Genomic DNA, 25,528 nt, shown 5'->3' with positions numbered 1-25,528 from the left:
AGGATCATCAGTGGTCTACAGTCCAGGACATAGTGATGTAATGGAGGACATTGCTTTCACATCAGTGCACGTGAAGGAGAGGAAAGGAAACCACTTTAGACTACTGTGATGCAACCAGAAAGGGAGCGATGATGAGTACCCAGTGTATTCTCCTCCAGAGGCCACAGTAGAGTGGTAGCAGACTGAAAATACACCCTGACTCGCTTCAACAATTAAAACAGGACACGAAAGGAGATGAAACATTTGTCCTTCAGGAAGATCATGTTTCCACACCTCTCACTCTCTCCTACAATCTCTCGCTCACACACACACACACACACACACACACACACACACACACACACACACACGGCATATGGGTTGTTTAATATGATATTGTTTATTATGTTAACCGTGAGTAGATCTAACATGCAAACAGTCAAGGCATAAGACTTAAGGCCAAACCAAATCACTGTGTATGACTCACCCTCTGCGTCCAGCCTTGGTCCCTCCTCTCCTCTCTCCCTTCCCCCCAGTGTAGCCACGGCCTGGTTTGGGTCCGCTGTTCCCCCTGCGATTCTGCCTCTCCACCGGACGCTGACTGGAGAAACTCCTCCTGGCCCAGGCAGGCCCCGCTGCTTCGCGTTTGGGCGTCATCCCTCCCTCAGTGGGGGTCCTACTGGGGGGTGCTGAGCCTTGAGGGGGTAGGGGGGCTGGGGCCGAGGGCTGGGTAGCTGCGTTAGCAGCCTCCAGCGCTCCCCTCCTCTCCTCTCGTTCTCTCCGTTCGTTAAAGTCACTGCTCTCTGACGCCGTCTCCCACTCCTCGTTGGCCTGGTCAGAAGAGTTCTGGTTGGAAAAGTCAGGTGACTTGGTGCCCATGGCAGAGGTGGTGGGAGCGGTGGCATCAGGCAGGGCTGGGTCAGAGGTCAGGTGCAGGTCAGCGGCTGTGGGTCCCCCCTCTACAGGCATGGTGACAGGGGTCCCTGAAGCTCTGGAGAGGGTAGGGGACAGGGAGACAGGGCCAGGCCCAGAGGCACGCACTAAGGCTGGGAGGGAGGCAGTGGAGGTGGGTACAGGTCCTGTCTCTCCTCCAGCTAAGACGGCAGCCTCTCTCTCCTTCAGCCTCCGGAAGCGGGGGGGTTTGTCCTGTCTGGGGGGTCGGGCTGGACGAGGACGACGGGGCCTCTCTCTGTCTCTGCTACTCTGTGGTCCCCCCTCACCAAACTTCTTCACCTCGAAAGGACGGTCTCTGTCCCCTCGTACAGGCCGTCGGTCAGAGTGGGTGTCCCGATTGTCGTAGCGTGATGAGGGTTCTGTGTCCTCAGGGCGGAAGGTCTCCATGGGTCTTGAGGGCCACTGGGAGGACAACTCTCTGGTTCCTGGTCGTCTGAGAGGAGCTGACCTAGGACCTCCTCTCTCCCTGGTTCCCCCTCGCCTGCTGTACAGGCCCCCTCTCCCCCGCCGTGACGGCTCTCCTTTGGGCAGGAAGCCTGGCTTGGGCCTACCCTCCTCGTCTCCTCCCCTGAGCCCTCCTTTCTCTCCCAGGTGAGGGGGTCCAAAGCCAGGTTTGTGTGGTCCGGAGCGGGGCTCTCCTGGTAGTTCCCTGCGGAGCGGCCGGGGTGGTTTAGCGCTGGGCTCACGGTCTGAAGCCCCCGTGTCGCTAGCGGACTCCCGTCCTCCTTCACTCTCTGATTCGGTATTGGAGCCACGGCGCCTCCTGCGTTTGGGCATCACCTCGAAGTCGGAGCTCTCGCTGCGCGTCTCGCTCTCTTCACGACAGCAGCGGAAGGCAATGCCGCCACCGGCGGCTGGGAGGTCTGAGCGCGAGCGTGGCTCCCGGTAAAGGTACTCCCCTCGACTACGACCCCGGCCACCTCTATTTCGACCACTGTAAGTCCCCCGGAAACTCCGTCCTCGCGAGTAGTACTCCCCTCTGCCTCTGGCTCGAAAACCATCAGCCGGCCAGTCTCTCTCTCTGTCCCGCTCCATCTCTCTTTCCCGATCCCTTTCCCTTTCTCTCTCTCTCTCCCTCTCCTCACGGCGGTAGGCCCTTGGAGGTAGGTTGGACTCCTTCCTACAGGATAGTTTAGGTTCAGGGTGTTTATCATTGGTTGTTGGTTTGTCTGTCTTGTTGTCCTGGGAGGCTGGTGTCTGTGCTCCTGATAGGGCCTGTGTGTCTCTGGATCTCTGGGGGCCATTCATAGACCCCTCCTCAGTCTCAGGGGACTCCCTCTTCCCATCCCTCTCCCTGTCCCTCTCTCTTTCTCCCTGGGGCCTGTCCCTGGGGGCCCCAGACACAGCAGCAGCTGCGAAGGCAGCTTTTGCTCCTCCTCGCTCCTCCTTCTTGGGTCTCTCCCCTCTCTCTCTGTGTCGTTCTCTCTCCTCCCGCTGCTCTCTCTCTTCCTTCATGTCTCGGAGTACAGGTTTCTTAATGGGTCCAGACCTGCGTACAGGCCTCTCACCCCCTGTCCCTTCCCTCCGGCCGGCCACTGACCTCCCTCCCAAACGCAACTCAGCCTTCTGCTTGCTAGGGGCTGACAAGGGCAGCTTCTCTGGCTTGTGGAGGCTGTCGGATGGAGGGTTGGGCCTGTTGTTGGCCACAGCAGCCTGGGAGAAAGGCTCTTTCCTAGGATTCAGTTCGTCTGGGCCTGGCCTCTCCCCTGCATCCTGGAGCTCAAGTGTCTTTGTGCCCAAGGGGAGGCTGTCGAACCTAGGCTCGTCCAGTTTGAGTGAGTGGCTGGAGCCCTGGGAGATGGTCCTCTGTAGCATGGCCTGTCCCAGAGCCTCAACCTCCTCTCCAGTGGGCAGGCAAGGCTCCTCTGGCTCAAAGGGGGACTCACCAGGCCCTCTCTCTGTCTGCAGGGATCCTGGAGCCTCCTCGGGGCCCGGACCAAACCCTGACAGGGGCTCTGTGGGGTTTCTGAAGAAGTCAGTCTTGCTGCGGGGCTCAAGAGGACTGATATCCTGGCTGGGGTAAATAACTGGTGAACCTCGGTCCAGCTCCAACCCAGAGTCCAACCTGGGGAAAAGCAAGAGAGATGTTTTAATCAAAAACTCTGCAAACAACAGAAGTGGCTGCCTCTCATCCATATGCCCTGTGGAGGTGAGGAAACCAGGTGTGTACTGAGATGCAGCCTGCTTGGTGTGTTGTCCACTCACCTGGTGTCCTTGTCCTCCCATCCTTTAGGGGGAGTGACAGAGGTTAGGGGATCAGTTTGTGCGTACGGGTCAGACCCCCACACCGTACGTGGTTCAGAGGGGAGACTGTGGTCCCGTATTGGCCTGGTCAGGTGGTCAAAGGAGTCAGAACTGGAGCTGGACTTGTCCCCTGCTTCTCTACGAACTATCTGCTTAGGACCCATCCGCCCTGGAGACAAGATAGATAAGGGGACGGCCAGTCAAAAATATTACCTTTTACAGTTTATATACAGTATAGGCTACTATAAATATATGTCTATTTACATCAAAACACACACAGGGCAACAACACCCACAGAAGACAAGCAAAACTAAAACTCTGAAAACACACACGTATCAGTATATCATTATCTCCGTACCAGGTCCAGGGTGCATGTTTGGCATGTCGAGCGGTGGTCTTCCAGACATTATGCGGGGGTCCATGTATGACTGCATCATGAGCCAGCGGGGGTCAAAGCCCATGTTAGCCAGGTGCTGCTGATGGTGAGGGGGGCCAATGGGCTGGTACAGGGAGCGGTGCTGCTGCTGCTGGGGGGTAGCTACACTTCCTCCTCCACCCGCACCTCCTCCTGATGGGGACACAGTCCCACCACCACCTCCTCCTCCTCCACCACCCTGCTGCTGTTGCTGCTGCCACTGCTGCTGCTTCATCTGCTCCTGCAAGGAAAGAGAGGTAAGAGTTGGATTCAGGGCATTTCTCTTCAAAATAACATGGACAACATTAAAAGTTCAGGATTCCATAGTCCAGAGATGGAATTTAACTTTATTTGGTAACTTGACTTTTCCCAAGAGGAACTTTGGATGTGTCATTGGGTATAAAAAAAATCTAAGCAACACCAATCCAATACCTGCTGCCTGAGGAAGCGTGGGGGCAGAGACTTCTGGAATTGTTTGGAGTATCCCGAGGTGAGAGAGGGGCGTATGGCAGCCCCTGCCTCTACCTCCAGGTCTGGGGGGGCCACCGGGATGTCCTCTCCAATGGGGGGGTCCATACGGTGCAGAGACAGGGGCACACGCTCCTCCACTAGAGAGAGAGAGACAGTAGTCAGTCACACTGTAAACCTTCATTGAAATATATAGAAAGTGTTGCTTTGCTGGGAGTGAAACTGTGGGAGGTAAAGCAACTGGTTCATTTATGTTGGTGCAAACACAGGGCTCTGCCAGGGGGCTCACCTCTACTCTCATCGGTGCTGAAGTACTCTCGGATAGGCATGGGAATCAGTCTCTCAGTCTGGCTCTCATCCACCAGGGGGCTTACCTCGCTCAGGTGGCTTACCTCGCTCAGGGGGCCCACCTCACCTAGGGGGCCCACCTCACCTAGGGGGCCCACCTCACCTAGGGGGCCCTCTCCGAGCTGAGGCTCTGGGGGTATGGACTCTGGTCTTTGAACTGGAGGGCTGGGCTGGCGAGGCACAAACTGACTCTCCTCCGCACTAGGCTCTACTCTTTCCATCCTCTCTCTTGCCATCCTCTCTCTTTCCATCCTCTCTCTTTCCATCCTCTCTCTTTCCATCCTCTCTCTTTCCATCCTCTCTCTTTCCATCCTCTCTCTGTCTTGGAGAGGGGCTGGTATGGTCAGGGGCTGTGGGAGAGGGCCAGCCTGAGAAGGTGCAGGGCTGGAGATGGGGGGAGGAACAGACAAAGGGGGTGTGTCTTCACACACAGCTCTCATCTCTTCATTGGTTGTCTCTGGGGCAGGGACGGACGTGGCCTCTGTTGCTGGGCGGAGTTTCTCGTTAAGGCGCTTGAGTTTCTCTGCGCAGGCGGCGAGTCTCTGCTCTTCCATCCTCTTCTCCTCCTCTTCTCTCCTCCGCCTGGCTCTTTCTACTGCTTCCGACAGGTCCTGCTTCTTGCGTTGCTGGCGCCAGGCCTCTGAATCCTCCTCGCCAGAGGGAGCTGCGGTGGGGGGTTTGACCACGCGAGGGGCTCTGCTGCCTACCAAGCGCCCACCTGGCTGACCCTGGAGAGACGGAAAGAGATATGACATAAGTTCTCTAACATCCAAAAGGAACTCGTATAGTAAAGCTCTTGATGGCGCGCATCAGTCCAGGACTCCCTCATCAAGCCAAAGATACTCAGCCTCACCTGGTAGTCCTGTGGTGGGCCGGTCTTGTACTGCCCCATAGTGCCTGGGGAGGGCGCCCTGGGGTCCCTTCCATCTACCCATGAGCCTTTGCTGCCCTCCTGGCCATCTGAGGGGCGTGGCGGCCTCATCCGCTTCACTTTACCGATCCACTCCCTGAGAGAGCGAGCATGATGGTTAGTCGTTTGTTAGCGCTACATGGTAATGCCTAGGCTTAAGCTCAGCGGGCTAACAGTCTCAAGGAGTACAGATAACCCAGGTCAAACCCAGTCTGTCACATCCAGATAGTGAGGCAGAACAGGAAGCACCTTCCTCAGTGAGACTCACCAGTTTTCTCCTTTCCCCTTGGCGGCTTGGTTCTCCTCATCGTCACTGAAGTTGAGTTTCTCTGTGTAGTCTACCTCCATCTGAGCTCCTGGATAACAGACAGGGAGAGATGAGGGTTACCATTACATGGCGTTTAAATGAAATGCTAATAAAACTTCATGTAAAAAATGGTTATGTATAAATACAGATGAGTATTACCAGCCCAGCCCTCGTCAGCTTCAGTGTCCAGGTTGTCAAGCTCTTTGAGCTCTGTGGCGCTGATGATGGAGGGTCTGTCTGGATCCTTGAGCCAGGCCTGGGGGGGGCCCTGCTGGGGACGGACCCTCCTGGGAACACAACACACACAGGAGCGTCAGTCCACTGGGGACTGTATGAAGAGAGGTCTATGAACTCAAAGTGATGTGGTAATAATGATGAGTGTGTAGGGATGTAGCAGTGTGTGTGTGTTTATGAGTGTGTGTGTACTCACCTGGCTCCATCCTGTGGAACAGGGTATCTTATGTTCCCTGGCACTGGAGCAAAGGGCATTCTGGGGTACGCGTGGAACATCTAGAACAGGAACACAAGGCCATTACCAGGCGAATCCTACTCTGCAAAGTCATAGAAATTTCTGGCAAACTAACAACTATACTTCTAGCAACAAGACAACATCCCATATCAGGTAAGTAATTCCATGTCTCTTTATACCCCAAATAAAATCAATAACCCTAGAAATCAATACACCATTCATTCCATCACTTACATAAGGTGGCATCATGCCCCTGAACTGTGGGTGGAACTGGGGAGGCACCCCGGCAGAGGCCTGCTGGCCCCCGTTGAGTTTAGGCTGGGCAGGCACAGAGGAGGATGATTGTAGCTGGGACTGGGAGGAGAGGGTTGCAGGCTGGACAGACAGGGGCGGCCTCTCCCTGACTTCTCCCTTCTCATTAGGGGGCACCCTGCCCCCCTCCTCCGCCTCCCCAGGGGGTGAGGGGGTGCTGAAAGCCGACCCTCCCTCCTCTGGCCCACGGCTGTCCATCTCAGAAGGGCTGGCTCCTGTGGTCAGATTCCTGCCCCCGCCCTCTCGCCAACTACCAACATCTAGAAGAGGAGAGCACGGTGGAAAATTAACTTTTTGTTCCACCAGCCACTCAGATATTTTACAAGGTAAAATAGTAAATATTTCTCGCCATAATTACGCACAACAAAAAAACACAAAATCGATGGATGACGACGCTTTGTAATATTTTTTTGGTTCGTTTATGCTTTAGAATGTTCCTAAAACAGGAAATGTATTACTAGTAAGAAGTAATGTGGTATATAGCTCAATTCAATAAAATGTTTGTTACCCAAGTCTTTTAACCCATAACAGTCTAAGCCGGGGTAGAGTTTTAGCCGGGTCTAAGCCGGGGTAGAGCTACATGGAATTGTTTTAAGGTTATACCAAGGCTCATTCACCCATTTGATTTTGAATTTTAAGACCCCTTGAAGTACAAAAAAAAATAAAAATAAAATAAAATAAAATTGATAAAGACCTTACTGCTATTAGCCCATTCAAAAAGCATTGAATAACAGATTCACTGCAATGGAACAACTGATAGTTTCCCCCCCAAAAAAATCTGAAGTGTCTGTCCTATATCTGAGACCGTGTCTAGACTTGACAGCTCATGCAGCTTTAGTATTTTGATCATAGAGTTCTGATCATGGAATTTCAAACGCGTCATGCATCTACACCTACTTTTAAATGTGTCTACAGTGTGTCCGGATTCCCTATTCCCACACTATATTCAAATGCTTGTAGGTATTCTACAAATGGTGGAATATGCTAAATATGATAACACAACTGATGGTAGTAGCTAACTAGCCAGCTAATCTCTGTAGCTAGCAAGCAATGCTAAAGGGATTGCAAACGGGTTAGCATAACTCTAGCCAAACCTCAATTATTATTTTGTAAATTAGCTAGCTGGCTAGCATTTATGAGGAGGCCAGCAAACACGTTCCTCACACACTAGGAACACATTTCCTCCAACGTTATAATGAAAAGGTGCTTCTCGGTCCCAAAACACAAGTTTTCTGGAGACTGGTGGAAGGAGTGCTGATGACGTAGCCCGATTGATCCAAACTGAGGAGAAATCCGCACAATGCATCCCTGAACACCTTCTGAAGTGGTCAGCCAGATCTGAACACAATAAGACAGCAAAGCGACTTTTGTGCGTATAGACCCGTCTTTTCAATTTGATCTTTGTAATTTTGATAGCAGAAGTCGCATGTACATGTCAAGTGTAGACAACCTGTGAGGTATAAGAAAGACTGGGAAACGTTTGATGAAACATTTAAATTTGGCCTTACTGCTATTAGCCCATTCAAATGCATTGAATAACAGATTCACTACATGGAACAAAAAGATAATCCCCCCCCAAAAATCTAAAGGTAGTCTGTTCTGAAGTGTCTGTCCTACTGTCCTATATCTGAAAGATAAGAAATATCAGGAAAACACATACATATCAATTTTTTTTTTTCTTATACATGTATTGAACCCCTTATTTTTGGCACTTAGTCTCCACATATACTTCCATTAATTTTTTCAACTGGTACCGGGGGCCCTTCAGATAAGTCGCGAGGCCTGTGGCCTCCTAGAGCAATGTCTCACCTTTCCACAGAGGGGTCATAATAGTTTGTAGGCCAAACAGATGCTACAGACGATTCTGTGAGAAGACCGATTTTCGGGATGTCTCATAGTCTGACAAACAACGCTCTAGCTCTGTCACCTTTCAACGCAGATACGGAAGTGCGACGTCGGCGGATGCGATGGATTGAGACTCATCCAATGCAAAAAAACATTTCTTAAACTGGCAGCTTTCAATGGGGATTACTCTAGGGCAGCTATTCCCAAACGGGGGTACACCAAATAAAAACGTGATTCAGATTTTTAAAAAATAAATAAAAAACAGAAAAAAATAAAAACGTTTCTTCACATTTTCAAACAGTCCATTTATATTTTACAACAGGGCTATACATTTGGGTGAGTTTTTTTCCCACTCGCCTGAGTAGCCTTGTTTCACTGCCAAAAATAAAATCCATCTAGTGTTCAGCGAAATAACAACACAATGTCAAATACAGGTAGCCTAGTCAAATAATGAACATCCAATCACAGTAACCGTTACTCTCTCGTGGGAATTCCACTAACGGTCCGTATGTAGCCAAACGTAGCTGCTGCTCATTCAGTTTGCTCGAAAATTGATAAATGGTAAAAAAAAGGGCCCGCCTCCATAGACACATACCAGCTCTACTGGTAGTACTGCTACTACCAGCAGTACTACACCTGCACCTGTCGACGACACACGTTGTTCCGCTTCCACAAGCACATCCAATGCTAGCATCAGTAATTCTACATTTGTTTTTAGCCCAGCTAGCATGGACAATGACAGCTGTGAATCTGATGGAGCCGAAGAGCTACTGCCCCTTTACCCGGGATAACACTGAACAGACAGGGACGTTGGACCATCGAGGAGGTGCAAATATGATGAGAACTACATTGATTTGGGGTTCACTTATATTGGTAGTGCCTTTCCTCAGCCACAGTGTGTTATATGTGCAAAAGTACTCCCTCAACTCGATGAAACCTTCATTCGTGCGCAGACATTTAGAAACAAAAACATGCCAATTTGAAAAATAAGCCACAGGAGTTTTTTGAGCGAGAATTAAGACAACTTTCGAGTAGTAAGACATGTATAAGAGCAACAGATACTATTAATAAGAAGGGTCTAGAAACGTCTTATATGGTGAGCTACCGAGTGGCTAGGACAGGCAAGCCCCTAACTATTGTGGAGGACTTAATTCTTCCTGTAGCCGCGGATATGGCTGGGACAATGCTGGGGGAAAAGGCCAAAGAAAAACTACACAGACAATGCCTTCATCAAACAACACTGTTTCACGACACATCAGTGACATGGCAGGAGATGTTTTGAAACAATTACTGCTTTGCATACAAGTCAGTGAATTCTATGCGTTACAGCTGGCTAAGTCAGACGTGGCGGGCCTGGCACAGCTCCTGGTAAATGTCTGTTACGTTTATGGGGGGTCAATTAAGGAAGACATCCTCTCTGCAAACCACTGGAAATCAGGTCAACAGGAGAGGATATGTTTTAAGTACTAGACAGCTTTGTGACATCAAATGGACTTTGGTGGTCAAGATGTGTTGGTATCTGTACTGATGGTGCAAAAGCCATGAGAGGGAGACATAGTGGCGTGGTAACGCGCTTCCAAGCAGTTTCTCCCGTCTCTACTTGGGTACACTGCAGCATCCACCGAGAGGCTCTTGCTGCCAAGGGAATGCCTGACAGCTTGAAAGACGTTTTGCATACTACAGTGAAAATGGTTAACTTTGTTAAAGCAAGGCCCCTGAACTCTTGTATATTTTCTTCATTATGCAGTGATATGGGCAGTGACCATGTAACACTTTTACAACATACAGAAGTGCGCTGGTTATCAACTGGATTCTTTATCCCTTTCATGCCCTGCCTCCAGTCCATTTACCGATATCTGAACAAGAAAGCCTCATCGAAATTGCAACAAGCGGATCTGTGAAAACGGAATATAATCAGAAGTCACTGCCAGATTTCTGGATTGGGCTGCGTTCAGAGTATCCTGCCTTGGCAAAACGCAGTGTTCAGACACTGAAGCCCTTTGCAACCACGTTCCTGTGTGAGAGTGGATTCTCGGCCCTCACTAGCATGAAAACTAAATAGGCACAGGCTGTGTGTGGAAAATTATTTAAGACAGACTCTCTCCAATACAACCCAACATTGCAGAGTTATGTGCATCCTTTCAAGCACACCATTCTCATGAACCTGTGTTGAGTTACACAATTTTCGATGAACAAATCAAGTTTTATATGTATGATGAATAAATAAAGAACAAAATTATTGACTATTATTTGTGCCCTGGTCCTATAAGAGCTCTTTGTCACTTCCCACGAGCCGGGTTGTGACAAAAACTCACACATGCGCACTCACAATAAATGTATCGTATGGTGTATGTGTGTGGCAGACTTACAATGATGGCAAAAAAACAACATTTGAGAGTGCGCTGACCCTGGTGCTTGAGGGGGTACGCAGCTGGAGGTTGAATGTTTGAAGGGGTACGGAACTATAAAAACTTTGGGAACCACTGCTCTAAGGGGTTAACCCATGTATGTTAAAATAAACAATTCAGATACAATAGTAACAATAGTAAAAACAGATAAACAGTTCTACAACTAAACATCAAGAATCAGAAAAATTGCCTGACAAAATGCTGAGTGATACGGCTTTTTATAATTATTATTATAGCTTTGGGCTCTACACTGACATTTTTTGAATTTATTTTTTTACAAGAAGTACATGTGCTCCTAAGTTGAAATTTAGGAGAACACAAATACATTTAGGAGAACAATAAAAGTGTTTGAGTGTTTTAATGATAATAAATAACTAACTAAAAGTTCATGAATTAAAGGTTTTTGGAGTGTTCCATGCTCAACAAGACAAAGACCCTAAGCACACAGCCAAGACGACACAGGAGTGGCTTCTGGACAAGTCTCAATGTCCTTGAGTGGCCAAGCCAGAGCCCGGACTTGAACCAGATAAAACATCTCTGGAAAGACCTGAAAATAGCTGTGCAACTTCCTGTTTCCATCACAGCTGTCACGACTTTACTGGCATAAAAACTGAGGATGGAAACGTGGTTTGAGTGAGGGAAATGCTGTAAATTAAGAGGACTACAGTGCATTTGAAAAGTATTCAGACTTCCCCACATTTTGTTACATTACAGCCTTATTCTAAAATGGATTCAATAAATGTTTTTCCTCAATCTACACACACACACACACACACACACACAATACCGCATAATGACAAAGCGAAAACAGGTTTTTTAGAAATGTTTTCAAATTTATTCAAATTAAAAACAGAAATACCTCAAATAAATATTCAGACCCTTCGCTAACATACTCAGATTTGAGCTCAGGCACATCCTGTTTCCATTGATCCTCTTTGAGATGTTTCTACAACTTGAAGTCCACCTGTGGTAAATTCAATTGATTGGACATGATTTGGAAAGGCACACACCTGTCTATGTCAGAGCAAAAACCATGCAATGAGTTCGAAGGAATTGTCCATAGAGGCACAGATCTGGGGAAGGTTACCAATAGAATTCTGCAGCATTGAAGGTCCTCAATAACATAGTTGCTCCAGAGTTCCTCTGTGGGGATGGGAGAATATTCCGGAAGGACAACCATCTCTGCAGCACTACACCAATCAAGCCTTTATGGTAGAGTGGCCAGACGGAAGCCACTCCTCGAAAAAGGAACGACAGCCCGCCTGAAGTTTGCCAAAGGCACCTAAAGGACTCTCAGACCAAGATAAACAAGATTCTTTGGTCTGATGAAACCAAGATTGAACTCTTTGGCCTGAATGCCAAGCATCACATCTGTACCAGGAAACCTGGTACCATCCCTACAGTGAAGCATGGTGGTGGCAGCATCATGCTGTGGGGATGTTTTTCAGAGACATTGACTAGAAGACTAGTCAGGATTGAGGGAAAGATGAACGGAGCAAAGTACAGTGAAATCCTAGATGAAAAGCGCTCTGGAGCAGGTTAGGAGCTCAGACCGGGGCAAAGGTTCACCTTCCAACTGGACAACAACCCTAAGCACACAGCCAAGACAACGCAGGAGTGGCTTTGGGACAAGTCTTGGAATGTCCTTGAGTGGCCCAGCCAGAGCCCGGACTTGAACCCCTTCAATGCTTCCCATCCAACCAGACAGAGCTTGAGAGGATCTGCAGAGAAGAATGGGAGAAACTGCCCAAATACTGGTGTGCCAAGCTTGTAGCGTCATACCCAAGAAAACTCGAGTCTGGAATCGGTGCCAAAAGTGTTTCAACAAAGTACTGAGTAAAAGGGTCTGAATACTTATGTAAATGTGATCAGTTTTTATTTATTTTTTATAATTTTGTAAAAATGTCTAAAAACCTGTTTTTGCTTTGTCATTATGGGTATTGTGCATAGACTGATGAGGGGGGAAAAAACAATTAAATACATTTTAGAATAAGGCTGTAACGTAACAAAATGTGGAAAGAGTCAAGGGGTCGAAATACTTTCCAAATGCACTGTATGTATTTTGAAAGGTGAGATGTTGAGGATTATAAATACCGCGTAGATGTCATACAAGCAAACAACCGTGAGTCCAAATGTGCACTTCACATTTCCATATCATAAACTCATGTCATATACAGTGTCAACGCTAATGATCACTATTCTTGATGTACAGTTTAAAAAATGACATGTCATATCCTGGGTTGTTTTGAACAAAATGAGCCTGTGCTTGTCTATTGTTGGAAAAAATTTACAACGGCACACGTACCTGAATGCACTCAAGACTCCTTTCTATGCGCACCAAATGATCAGTTTCCCTGAATTGCACTGTGAAAGCCTAACATTAATACCGTATTTTATCATTTGGCTAGTCATGTTGGCAAAATAACAGGTTTCCAAATGATGCCCACCTGCTCCAGATTGCAATTTATAATGGACTGTTTTTGGATTGCGTAAACAGTAATTGTGTGATGGTGGGAAAGCAGGGTTGTGTTCCAAACAAAAGAAAAACAAGTGTACTTGCGCTAGTTTTCTCAATGGCACAGCTAGGAGAGCTAAAAAATAAATAAAAGAGACTGACCAGGTGAATCCAGGTGAAAGCTATAATCCAAAATTGATGTCACTTGTTAAACCCACTTCAAATAGGTGTAGATGAAGGGGAGGAGACAGGTTAAAGAATGATTTTTAAGCCTTGAGACATGGATTGTGTATGTGTGTGTGTGTGCGTGCCAAACAGAGGGTGAATGGTCAAAACAAAATATTTAAGTGTGGAACGCTTTTGACACCTTGTGGAGTCCATGCCCTGGCGATTTGAGGCTGTTTTGAGGGGCAAAGGGGGATGCAACTCAATATTAGGAAGGTGTTCTTAATGTTTTGTACACTCAGTGTAGTTGAATCTTATTTGAGTCAAAAGTGCATTGAAATTACTTAGGAACTGTGCACACGAGGTGTGTGGCCACTTACAGATACCAATTAGTACGCTCACTCAAACCATTGTAATTTATTTGTCTAATGTTGCACTTAATATTCCAGGAAATATTATGTTACTGAATGTATCCAGAGTATATGAATGTATCCAGAAAACATATTTAGTTTTCAACAAATGAGGCGAAAAGTTAAAATGCACATCAAATCAACAGTATAATGTTTGGATTCAGACTTGTGTCAGGTAAAGTGTTGTGTCCTCACCTTGGTCTAATCATTCTCCCATTATCTCCAAACTGTTCCCTTTCAATTACTACTATTGTTATGCATATTTCTTCTGTAAGAAACATTTCAATTTTACCCTAACTATTTAGGCCAATTTCCAGGAGTGTAAAGTGCTAACTTCCGGCGCCGACAGAGATGGCTGCCTCGCTTCGCGATCCTAGGAAACTATGCAGTATTTAGTTTTTTTATGTGTTATTTCTTACATTGTTACCCCAGGTAATCGTAGGTTTTATTACATACAGTCGGGAGGAACTATTGGATATAAGAGCAACGTCAACTCACCAACATTACGACCAGGAATACAACTTTCCCGAAGCGGATCCTCTGTTTGGCCTGATCCCAGCCGGCGACCCAAAACAACGGCGCCGTAGAAGGGGCAGACGGAGCGGTCTTCTGGTCAGGCTCCGTAGACGGGCACATTGCGCACCGCTCCCGAGCATACTACTCGCCAATGGCCAGTCTCTTGACAACAAGGTAGACGAAATCCGAGCAAGGGTTGCCTTCCAGAGAGACATCAGAGACTGTAACGTTCTTTGTTTCACGGAAACATGGCTCACTCGAGACACGCTATCTGAGTCGGTACAGCCACCTGGTTTCTTAACGCATCGCTCCGACAGAAACAAGCATCTCTCTGGTAAGTAGAAGGGCGGGGGTGTATGCCTTATGATTAACGAGACGTGGTATGATCATAACAACATACAGGAACTCAAGTCCTTTTGTTCACCTGACTTAGAATTCCTCACAATCAAATGCCGACCGCATTATCTACCAAGAGAATTCTCTTCGATCATAATCACAGTCGTGTAGATTCCCCCCCCCAAGCAGACACATTGACGGCCCTGAAAGAACTTCATGGGACTCTATGTAAACTGGAAACCACATATCCCGAGGCTGCATTTATTGTAGCCAGGGATTTTAACAAGGCTAATCTGAAAACAAGACTCCCCAAATTCTATCAGCATATCGATTGTGCTACCAGGGCTGGCAAAACCCTAGACCACTGTTATTCTAACTTCCGTGACGCATATAAGGCCCTCCCCCGCCCTCCCTTCGGAAAAGCTGACCACGACTCCATTTTGTTGCTCAGGTCTGTTCAACGCTGGTCCGACCAATCGGATTCCACGCTTCAAGATTGCTTCGATCACGTGGACTGGGATATGTTACGCATTGCGGCGAACAACACTGACGAATACGCTGATTTGGTGTGCGAGTTTATTAACAAGTGCATCGGTGATGTTGTACCCACAGCGTCTATTAAAACATTCCCCAACCAGAAAACGTGGATTGATGGCAGCATTCGCGCGAAACTGAACGCGCGAACCACTGCTTATAATCAGGGCAAGGTGACCGGAAACATGACCGAATACAAACAGTGTAGCTATTCCCTCCGCAAGGCAATCAAACTAGCTAAGCGTCAGTACAGAGAAAGTGGAGTCGCAATTCAACGGCTCAGACACGAGAGGTATGTGGCAGGGTCTACAGTCAATCACGGACTACAAAAGAAAAACCAGCCGCGTCGCGGATCACGATGCCTTGCTCCCAGACAGACTAAACAACTTTTTTGCTCGCTTTGAGGACAATAAAGTGCCACTGACATGGCCAGCTACCAAAACCTGCGGGCTCTCCTTCACTGTAGCCAACGTGAGTAAAACATTTAAACATGTTAACCCTCGCAAGGCTGCAGGCCCAGATGGCATCCCCGGCCGTGTGCTCAGAGCATGTGCAGACCAGCTGGCTGGCGTGTTTACAGACATATTCAATCAATCCTTATCCCAGTCTGCTGTCCCCACATGCTTCATGAGGGCCACCATTGTTCCTGTTCCCAAGAAAGCTAAGGTAACTGAGCTAAATGACTACCGCCCCGTAGCACTCACTTCCGTCATCATGAAGTGCTTTGAGAGACTAGTCAAGGATCATATCACCTCCACCCTACCTGACACCCTAGACCCACACCAATTTGCTTACCGCCGCAATAGGTCCACAGACAACGCAATCGCCATCACACTGCATACTGCCCTAACCCATCTGGACAAGAGGAATACCTATGTAAGAATGCTGTTCATCGATTACAGCTCAGCATTTAACACCATAGAACCCTCCAAACTCGTCATTAAGCTCGAGACCCTGGGTCTCGACCCCGCCCTGTGCAACTGGGTCCTGGACTTCCTGACGGGCCGCCCCCAGGTGGTGGGGGTAGGTAACAACATCTCCACCCCGCTGATCCTCAACACTGGGTCCCCACAAGGGTGCGTTCTCAGCCCTCTCCTGTACTCCCTGTTCACCCACGACTGCGTGGCCATGCACGCCTCCAACTCAATCATCAAGTTTGCTACAGTGGTAGGCTTGATTACCACGACACTACAGTGAGGAGGTGAGGGCCCTTGGAGTGTGGTGTCAGGAAATAACCTCACTCAATGTCAACAAAACAAAGGATATGATCGTGGACTTCAGGAAACAGCAGAGGGAGCAGCCCCCTATCTACATTGACGGGACAGTAGTGGAGAGGGTGGAGAGTTAAGTTCCTCGGCGTACATATCATGGACAAACTGAAATGGTCCACCCACACAGACAGCGTGGTGAAGAAGGCGCAGCAGCGCCTCTTCAACCTCAGGAGGCTGAAGAAATTCGGCTTGTCACCAAAAACACTCAAACTTTTACAGATGCACAATCGAGAGCATCCTGTCGGGCTGTATCACCGCCTGGTACGGCAGCTGCTCCGCCAATAACCGGAAGGCTCTCCAGAGGGTAGTGAGGTCTGCACAACGCATCACCGGGTGCAAACTACCTGCCCTCCAGGACACCTACACCACCCGATGTCACAGGAAGTCCAAAAAGATCATCAAAGACAACAACCACCCGAGCCACTGCCTGTTCACCCCGCTATCATCCAGAAGGCGAGGTCAGTACAGGTGCATCAAAGCAGGGACCGAGAGACTGAAAAACAGCTTCTATCTCAAGGCCATCAGACTGTTAAACAGCCATCACTAACATTGAGTGGCTGCTGCCAACATAGTGCCTCAACTCCAGCCACTTTAATAATGGAAAAATGTATATAATCAACTTATCACTAGCCACTTTATATAATGTTTACATACCCTACATTACTCATCTCATATGTATATACTGTACACTATACCATCTACTGCATCTTGATGTAATTAGATGTATCACTAGCCACTTTAAACAATGCCACTTTATATAATGTTCTCATACCCTACATTACTCATCTCATATGTATATACTGTACTCTATACCATCCACTGCATCTTGCCTATGCCGTTCGGCCATCACTCATTTATATATTTTATGTACATATTCGTATTCATTCCTTTACACTTGTGTGTATAAGGTAGTTGTTGTGGAATTGTTAGGTTAGATTACTTGTTCGATATTACTGCATGGTCGGAACTAGAAGCACAAGCATTTTGCTACACTTGCATTAACATCTGCTAACCATGTGTATGTGACAAATAAATTTGATTTGATTAAGTATCCTTTTGGGTCAATTAAATTGATAAAGACTGTTCCCAAATGCTCTGTGTGACCACGCGCCAACATGGCTGGTGAAATAGACATTCTTACCCACCAACGCCAAAATCTACCTGCATTTTGCAGGTGGTGGGTGTTAATTTCCCACCCTGGATGAGAGACAACACAAGACAACACAGGTGAGTCATTTCTGTTGTAGAGTAACAACCTTAGGGTGAGGAAGTTTGGTCCATGAGTAGCAGGTAGAAAGGAGTAATGCTCATGTTCTGAGGACTGAAACTGGGGAATGTGCGTGTGTGATTATGTGAGTGTTCATACTCTGAGGTCTGAGGCTGGGTCCAGGTCCATAAGGCTCCTCCTCCTGCCCCTCCCCTTTCTCCGCCTCCCCAGCCGCCTGCAAACTGGGGAACTCCTGGTGGAACTGGCTGCTCACACGAGGGGCTCCTCCTTCTAGCTGTGGTGGTGGCTTGCTGTTGGCCCAGGATCTGCTGCCCCCTATAGATGACGAGACCTCTGGGGGTTGGGGGGCAGCGGGCTTAGGCTGGGGAGGGGGGGTCTCAGACTGCCTGATACACACAACAAAGAGGAGGAGAGAGAAAGAGATAGTGGAGAGAAGTAGTTTTTTATTATTATTATCATCATTAGGGCTGAGAAACAACCTGAGGACAGGCATGGTAATAGTGTGTGTAGATTTCTTTCAGGGGCAGCCCTGGTGTCTCACCTATCGTCTCCTCCCTCAGGTCTGGAGGCCCAGCCACTGCCGTCCTTGGGGACGATGTTAACGTTGGGGTCGTTGCCCTTATTCTCTGCCTTCAAACTGGGCAGGTTGGCAGGGGGGGGCATGCGTCGACTGACGGCAACCTTTCCCAAACTCTGGAGCCCATGTCTGGCAGCAACTGGACCGAGGGAGAGGAGAGGGCGTAGAACTATTAGACATTAAGCTAGAAGCAGAATTTATTATAGCAATCCCAAATCGACCCCTAGCCCCTGGACAAGTTGAGGCAGACATGAAGTGTGTATGTGAGTGAGTGTGTTTAGCATACCTGCAGTTTTCTGGGTCTCCAGAGACTTGCCCTTGTATGTGTTGAAGAGGCTAAGGGTTGCATACTTGGTCTTGCCATCCTTTGCCTTGGTGCTCTGCCCTGACTTCTCTGACATTTCGCTGGAAACTCATTGAGTCTGGTCCTCCGGTCTCACCTCCAGAACCAGCCTCCTGCAATAAAATATCAAAAACTTTATTTAAACATTGATGAGTCTGGTTTTATTATTACTCATTGCAGATTGATGGGGCATGTCGTGTTCTCATGCCAACCTCCCACAAGACAACAGGGTTAACCAATGATGTGTATAAACCCTGGATGACCCGGCGGGAGGGGGGCGTATTGAAGACACCGCACAGCAATCTTGGCACTCCACCTCCATTGTAAAATAGATTTGAAGCTATAGAAATGCTTTTATTATTGTCTACATTCGTTGACACGTATTCTATTACAGACTCCTTAATACATACTTTTAAATGTGAGCTAAACATAAAATTGAAAATATAAAAACAATACTGCTACATTATGATGTAGTCAATGCCCAAATGGTAATTCAGGAACCACTAATTGTTGTAGCAGATATCTTGAATCCAAAACTTAAAAAAATAATGATCTACTGAAATTGAATGGACATCTCCTCTAGGCGTTGAGCAAACTCAGTGTATAGGAGCAAAAGCAAACTCGCATAAACACACAACTTCCTAGCCACCCTAAGATAGCAGACGTCTGCCAGCTGAGAATGCAGAGGAGCTGGGAGAGGGATGGGGTGAGTGAGAGATAAGAAAGAGCCACTTCCTCCACAAGGCAGGCCGGCCAGACCCTCAGCCCCTGTGTGTGCCAGAGCCACAGTGGGAGGTGCCCCAGAGAGGGACAGTCAATCAAGGACACAGAAAGCAGCCTTAAGACATTATTTTCCTCTCCTACTGTCATTTCCAGTCCCCCTCTCCCTAGGATTTTCTGACAAGGTGGTATTGGTGTAGATCGAAGCAGTGGTGGAAAAAGAACCCAACTGTCACACTTGAGTAAAAGTAAAGATACCTTAATAGAAAATTACTCAAGTAAAAGTCAGTAAAAGTCTAAAAGTGTTGGGTTTAAAACGTACTTAAGTACCAAAACTAAAAGTATAAATAATTTTAAAAATTCCTTTTAAGCAAACCAGACAGCACCATTTTCTATTTTATTTTTTTACAGAAAGACAGGGGCACACTCCAACACAGACATAATTTACAAACAAAGCATGTGTGTTTAGTGAGTCTGCCAGATCAGAGGCAATAGGGATGACCAGGGATGTTCGGTTGATAAGCGCGTGAATTTTGATTATTTTCCTGTCCTGCTAAGCATTCAAAATGTAACGAGTACTTTTGGGTGTCAAGGAAAATGTAAGGAGTAAAAAAGTACAATATTTTCTTAAGGAATGTAGTGAAGCAAAAGTAAAAGTAGTAAAAAAATTGAAATAGAAAGTACAGATACCGCAAAAAAACTACTTAAGAAGTACTTTAAAGTATTTTTACAGAAGTACTTTACACCACTGGGCCTAAGGAAGTAGGATAAAAAAAATAGTTTTTCCTGTAACTGCGATTTCCTAAATCCTAGAGTATTAAATTACATCAAACAATATAGCCAACACAAAACATTTCTCTAGGTAAATTAAGGGGTAATGATTATTCTAATTAAAATAGGTGTCTATGTGGACATTCTGGTGAAAATGTAAACTGTCAAAATGTTGTTTAAGAAGCAATTCTGAAGAATAATTCAATTACTGGCATTGAACGTTTCTGCAGACTTTTATCCCCCCATAACTGGCTACGTGACTATTGCAGCTCCTGGGAAGAAACGCTTGTTTTATAAGGAGGATGGGATCCACCCAAATCATTTGGGGTACTGGATCCTTTCACAGATTATAAGGCTGAGTTGAGACAATGACCCAAGCCTAGCTCAGTTAATCCCTACCATTGTGTCGCTGAGTTGTCATAACGCTTCAGCAAATGTACATTATCCCAGGGGCGTTGGAAGACAACGTAAGTAACCTAATTTATGTCTCTCTGCTGATCCTACAGCTATTGTATGCAGTAATCATGTGCCTATGAAACACAGTTATACTGTTAGCACTGAGGCGGTGTGCCCTAGTAGGACATCCACTGTGAGTAGCTCACCCTGCACTAACATAAATAGCATGAGCACATCTACTTCTGCTAAGCTTTCCAGTAAAGCGGCAGATAGCCTAGCGGTTAGAGCATTCGGCCAGTAACCGAAAGGTTGTCAGATCAAATCCCAGAGCTGACAAAGTAAAAATATGTAATTCTGCCCTGAACAAGGCAGTTAGCCTAGGAACAGTAGGTTGTCATTGTAAATAAAAATTTGTTCTTAACTAAATAGCCTAGTTATATATATATATTTTTTTTTTAAAGCAATGAAAACAATCAAACATCCCAGAAAAAAGTGCTAAAAATAGCTAACACAGTACCAGTCAAACATTTGAACACACCTACTCATTCAAGGGTTTTTCTTTATTTGTACTATTTTCTACATTGTAGAATAATAGTTTAAACATGAAAACTATGAAATAACACATGTAGTAACCAAAAAAGTCTTGAACAAATCAAAATATATTTTACATTTGAGATTCTTCAAAGTAGCCAACCCTTGCCTTGATGACAGCTTTGCACACTCTTGGCATTCTCTCAAGCAGCTTCACCTGGAATGCTTTTCAATAGTTTTGAAGGAGTTCCACATTTGCTGAGCACTTGTTGGCTGCTTTTCCTTCACTCTGCGGTCCAACTCATCCCAAACCATCTCAATTGGGTTGAGGTCGGGTGATTGTGGAGGCCAGCTAATCTGATGCAGCACTCCATCACTGTCCTTGGTCAAATAGCCCTTACACAGCCTGAAGGTGTGTTGGGTCATTGTACTGTTGAAAAACAAATGATAGTGGGACTAAGCTCAAACCACTTCGAAGAAACACTTTAACTTCTCTAGGGTAGGGGGCAGCATTCGGATTTTTGGATGAAATGCATGCCCAGATTAAACTGCCTGCTTCTCGGCCCAGAAGATATGATATGCATATAACTGTTAGATTTAGATAGAAAACACTCTAAAGTTTCCAAAACTGTTGAAATAGTGTCTGTGAGTATAACAGAACTGATTTGCCAGGCGAAAACCTGAGAAAAATCCATTCAGGAAGTTGTTTTTTGGGGGGTTTTGTAGTTTTCTATTCAATGCCATTAGAGTATCCATTGACTTAGGACTCAAATTTCAGTTTCTATGCCTTCCACTAGATGTCAACAGTGTTTAGAAATTGTTTCAGGCTTGTATTCTGAAAAATGAAGAAGTAAGAGCAGTCTGAATGAGTGGACCCTAAAGTGTCACAGAGCTTTTTCATGCGCGAGACCGAGATAGTGCGTTTCTTGTTTACCTTTTAAATTGACGCCGTTATTGTCCGGTTGAAATATTATCGATTATTTAGGCTAAAAACAACCTGAGGATTGAATATAAACATTGTCTGACATGTTTCTATGAACTTTACGGAAACAATTTGGATTTTTTTTTTCTTCCTGTTTTGACTGCGTTTGAGCCTGTGGATTACTGAAGAAAACGTGAACAAAATTGAGTTTTTTGGATATAAAGAGACTTTATCGAACAAAAGGAACATTTATTGAGTAAATGAATGTCTGCTGAGTGCAACCATATGAAGATCATCAAAGGTAAGGGATTACTTTTATCTCTATTTCTGACTTGTGTAACTGTTCTACTTGGCTGGTTACTGTTTGTAATGATTTGTCTAGCGGGCTATGTTCTCAAATAATCGTACGGTATGCGTTCGCCGTAAAGCATTTTTTTTTTTTTTTAATCTGACACCGTGGTTGGATTCACAAGAAGTTCATCTTTAAACCTATGTAAAATATGTTTTGTTTTCTGTCTTTTTATAATGAGTATTTCTGTATTTGAATTTGGCACCCAGCAGTTTCACTAGCTGTTGATGAGGTGGGACGCTACCGTCTCACGTGCCCAAGAGAGGTTAACACTTTTTTCGTTACTACATGATTCCATATGTGTTATTTCATAGTTGAAGCTTCACTATTATTCTACAATGTTTAAAAATAAAATAAAACCCATGAATGAGGTGTGGCCACTTTTGACTGGCACTGTATGTAACTTAAGAAACATGGTTCATGAAATAAAAATTGTGCTAGTAACAGATGACATTCATATTCTGACAATCTCTGAAACGCACTTAGATAATACCTTTGATGATACAGTGGAAGCAATACATGGTTATAAGATCTACACAAAAGACAAATGCCAAATGGTAGAGGTATTGTCGTTTATATTCAGAACCACATTCCTGTAAAGCTTAGAGAGGATCTCATGTTAAATACTGTTGAAGTAATATGGCTACAGGTTCATCTGCCTCACCTAAAGCCCATTCTTGTGGGAAGCTGCTATAGACCAAGTGCTAACAGTCAGTATCTGGATAACATTTGTGAAATACATATGATATCAACAGAGAGGTATATTTTCTGGGTGATTGAAATATTTGCTGGCTATCATCAAGCTGCCCACTCAAGAAAATGTTTCAAACTAACTCATTCCTGCAACCTGGTTCAGGTCAACATACCAGGTTAGCAACAAAATGCACAATAATGAAGTAATCAACATGTATTGATCACATCTTTAATAATGCTGCAGAAATTCTGTTTAAAAGCAGTATCCAAATCCATCAGATGTAGTGATCACAATATAGTAGCCATATCTAGGAAAACCAAAGTTCCAAAGGCTGGACCTAATATAGTGTACAAGAGGTTATATAATAAGTATTGTAGTGATTCCTATGTTGTTGATGTAAAGAATATTGGTTGGCCTGTGGTTTGTAATGAGGAGCAACCAGATGCTGCACTTGACACATTTACAGTGCATACGGAAAGTATTCAGACCCCTTCACTTTACAGCACAATTCTAAAATGTATTATTTCATTTTTTTTCTCAACAATCTACACACAATACCCCATAAAGACAAAGCAAAAACAGGTTTAGAAATGTACTACAAATAAAAAATGAAATATTACATTTACATAAGCATTCAGACCCTTTACTCAGTACTTTGTTGAAACACCCTTGGCAGCGATTACAGCCTTGTGTCTTCTTGTGTATGACGCTACACGTGTCGCACACCTGTATTTGGGGAGTTTCTCCCATTCTTCTCTGCAGATCCTCTTAACCTCGGTCAGGTTGGATGGGGAGCGTCGCTGCACAGCTATTTTCAGGTCTCTCCAGAGATGTTTGACCGGGTTCAAGTCCAGGCTCTGGCTGGGCCACTCAAGGACATTCAGAAACTTGTCCCAAGCCACTCCTGCTTTATCTTGGCTGTGTGCTTAGGTTCGTTGTCCTGTTGGAAGGTGAACCTTCGCCCCAGTCGGAGGTCCTGAGTGCTCTAGAGCAGGTTATCATCACAGCTCTCTGTACATTGCTCTGTTCAGCTTTCCCTCGATCCTGACTAGACTCCCAGTGCCTGCCGCTAGAAAACATCCCGACCGCTAGAAAACATCCCCACAGCATGATGCTGCCACCACCATGCTTCACCATAGGGATGGTGCCAGGTTTCCTCCAGATGTGACGCTTGGCATACAGGCCAAGAGTTCAATCTTGGTTACATCACACCAGAGAATCTTGTTTCTCGTGGTCAGAGTCCTTTAGGTGTTTTTGGCAAACTCCAAGAGGACTGTCATGTTCCTTTTACTGAGCACTTCACCGCCTGATTGGTGGAGTGCTGCAGAGATGGTTGTCTTTCTGGAAGGTTCTCTTATCTCCACAGAGGAACTCCGGAGCTTTGTCAGTGACCATCAAGTTCTTGGTCATCTCCCTGACCAAGGCCCTTCTCCCCCGATTGCTCAGTTTGGTCAGGCGGCCAGATCTAGGAACAGTCTTGGTGGTTCTAAACTTCTTCCATTTAAGAATGATTGAGGTCATTGTATTCTTGGGGACCTTCAATGCTGCAGAATTGTTTTGGGCACCCTTCCCCAGATCTGTGCTTCAAAACAATCCCGTCTCGGAGCTCTACGGACAATTCCCTTCGACCTCCTGGCTTGGTTTTTGCTCTGACATGCACTGTCAACTGTGGGACCTTCTATAGACAGATGTGTGCATCTCGAAATCATCAATTTAATTTACTACAGGTGGACTCCAATCAAGTTGAAGAAACATCTCAAGGATGATCAATGGAAAAAGGATGCACCTGAGCTCAATTTCAAGTCTCATAGCAAAGGGTATGAATACTTACGTTAATCAGGCATCTGTATTTTTTACTTTTTTAATATATATATATATACAGTGGGGCAAAAAAGTATTTAGTCAGCCACCAATTGTGCAAGTTCTCCCACTTAAAAAGATGAGGCCTGTAATTTTCATCATAGGTACACTTCAACTATGACAGACAAAATGAGAAAAAAAATCCAGAAAATCACATTGTAGGATTTTTAATGAATTTATTTGCAAATTATGGTGGAAAATAAGTATTTGGTCAATAACAAAAGTTTCTCAATACTTTGTTATATACCCTTTGTTGGCAATGACAGAGGTCAAACGTTTTCTGTAAGTCTTCACAAGGTTTTCACACACTGTTGCTGGTATTTTGGCCCATTCCTCCATGGAGATCTCCTCTAGAGCAGTGGTGTTTTGGGGCTGTTGCTGGGCAACACGGACTTTCAACTCCCTCCAAAGATTTTCTATGGGGTTGAGATCTGGAGACTGGCTAGGCCACTCCAGGACCTTGAAATGCTTCTTACGAAGCCACTCCTTCGTTGCCCGGGCGGTGTGTTTGGGATCATTGTCATGCTGAAAGACCCAGCCACGTTTCATCTTCAATGCCCTTGCTGATGGTAGGCTTTGTTACTTTGGTCCCAGCTCTCTGCAGGTCATTCACTAGGTCCCCCCGTGTGGTTCTGGGATTTTTGCTCACCGTTCTTGTGATCATTTTGACCCCACTGGGTGAGATCATGCGTGGAGCCCCAGATCGAGGGAGATTATCAGTGGTCTTGTATGTCTTCCATTTCCTAATAATTGCTCCCACAGTTGATTTCTTCAAACCAAGCTGCTTACCT

The 25,528-nt window shown here is 46.0% G+C and overlaps 1 protein-coding gene across 2 annotated transcripts in view; it reads right to left on the bottom strand.

Annotated features, from left to right (window-relative positions):
* Window positions 1–25,528, bottom strand: part of LOC120052557 (protein PRRC2C-like) — a 53,719-nt gene that overhangs the window by 15,874 nt on the left and 12,317 nt on the right. For both annotated transcript variants that reach the window (XM_038999537.1, XM_038999538.1), the window contains exons 2-14: window positions 18,438–18,607; window positions 18,116–18,290; window positions 17,713–17,960; window positions 6,329–6,666; window positions 6,056–6,135; window positions 5,785–5,912; window positions 5,587–5,674; window positions 5,262–5,415; window positions 4,350–5,136; window positions 4,025–4,200; window positions 3,536–3,833; window positions 3,139–3,346; window positions 467–2,998 (exon numbers count right to left, since the gene is read on the bottom strand). In XM_038999537.1, coding sequence (XP_038855465.1) covers window positions 467–2,998; window positions 3,139–3,346; window positions 3,536–3,833; window positions 4,025–4,200; window positions 4,350–5,136; window positions 5,262–5,415; window positions 5,587–5,674; window positions 5,785–5,912; window positions 6,056–6,135; window positions 6,329–6,666; window positions 17,713–17,960; window positions 18,116–18,290; window positions 18,438–18,552 — 5,327 coding nt within the window. In that variant the 5' untranslated portion in view covers window positions 18,553–18,607. The remainder of the gene's footprint in view (window positions 1–466; window positions 2,999–3,138; window positions 3,347–3,535; window positions 3,834–4,024; window positions 4,201–4,349; window positions 5,137–5,261; window positions 5,416–5,586; window positions 5,675–5,784; window positions 5,913–6,055; window positions 6,136–6,328; window positions 6,667–17,712; window positions 17,961–18,115; window positions 18,291–18,437; window positions 18,608–25,528) is intronic.

Source organism: Salvelinus namaycush, chromosome 8 (assembly GCF_016432855.1).
Source record: "Salvelinus namaycush isolate Seneca chromosome 8, SaNama_1.0, whole genome shotgun sequence".
In the NCBI taxonomy this organism is placed as follows: Eukaryota; Metazoa; Chordata; class Actinopteri; order Salmoniformes; family Salmonidae; genus Salvelinus; species Salvelinus namaycush.
The sequence above is the reverse complement of the archived record's forward strand: the minus strand, read 5'-3'. Positions and strand labels throughout refer to the sequence as shown.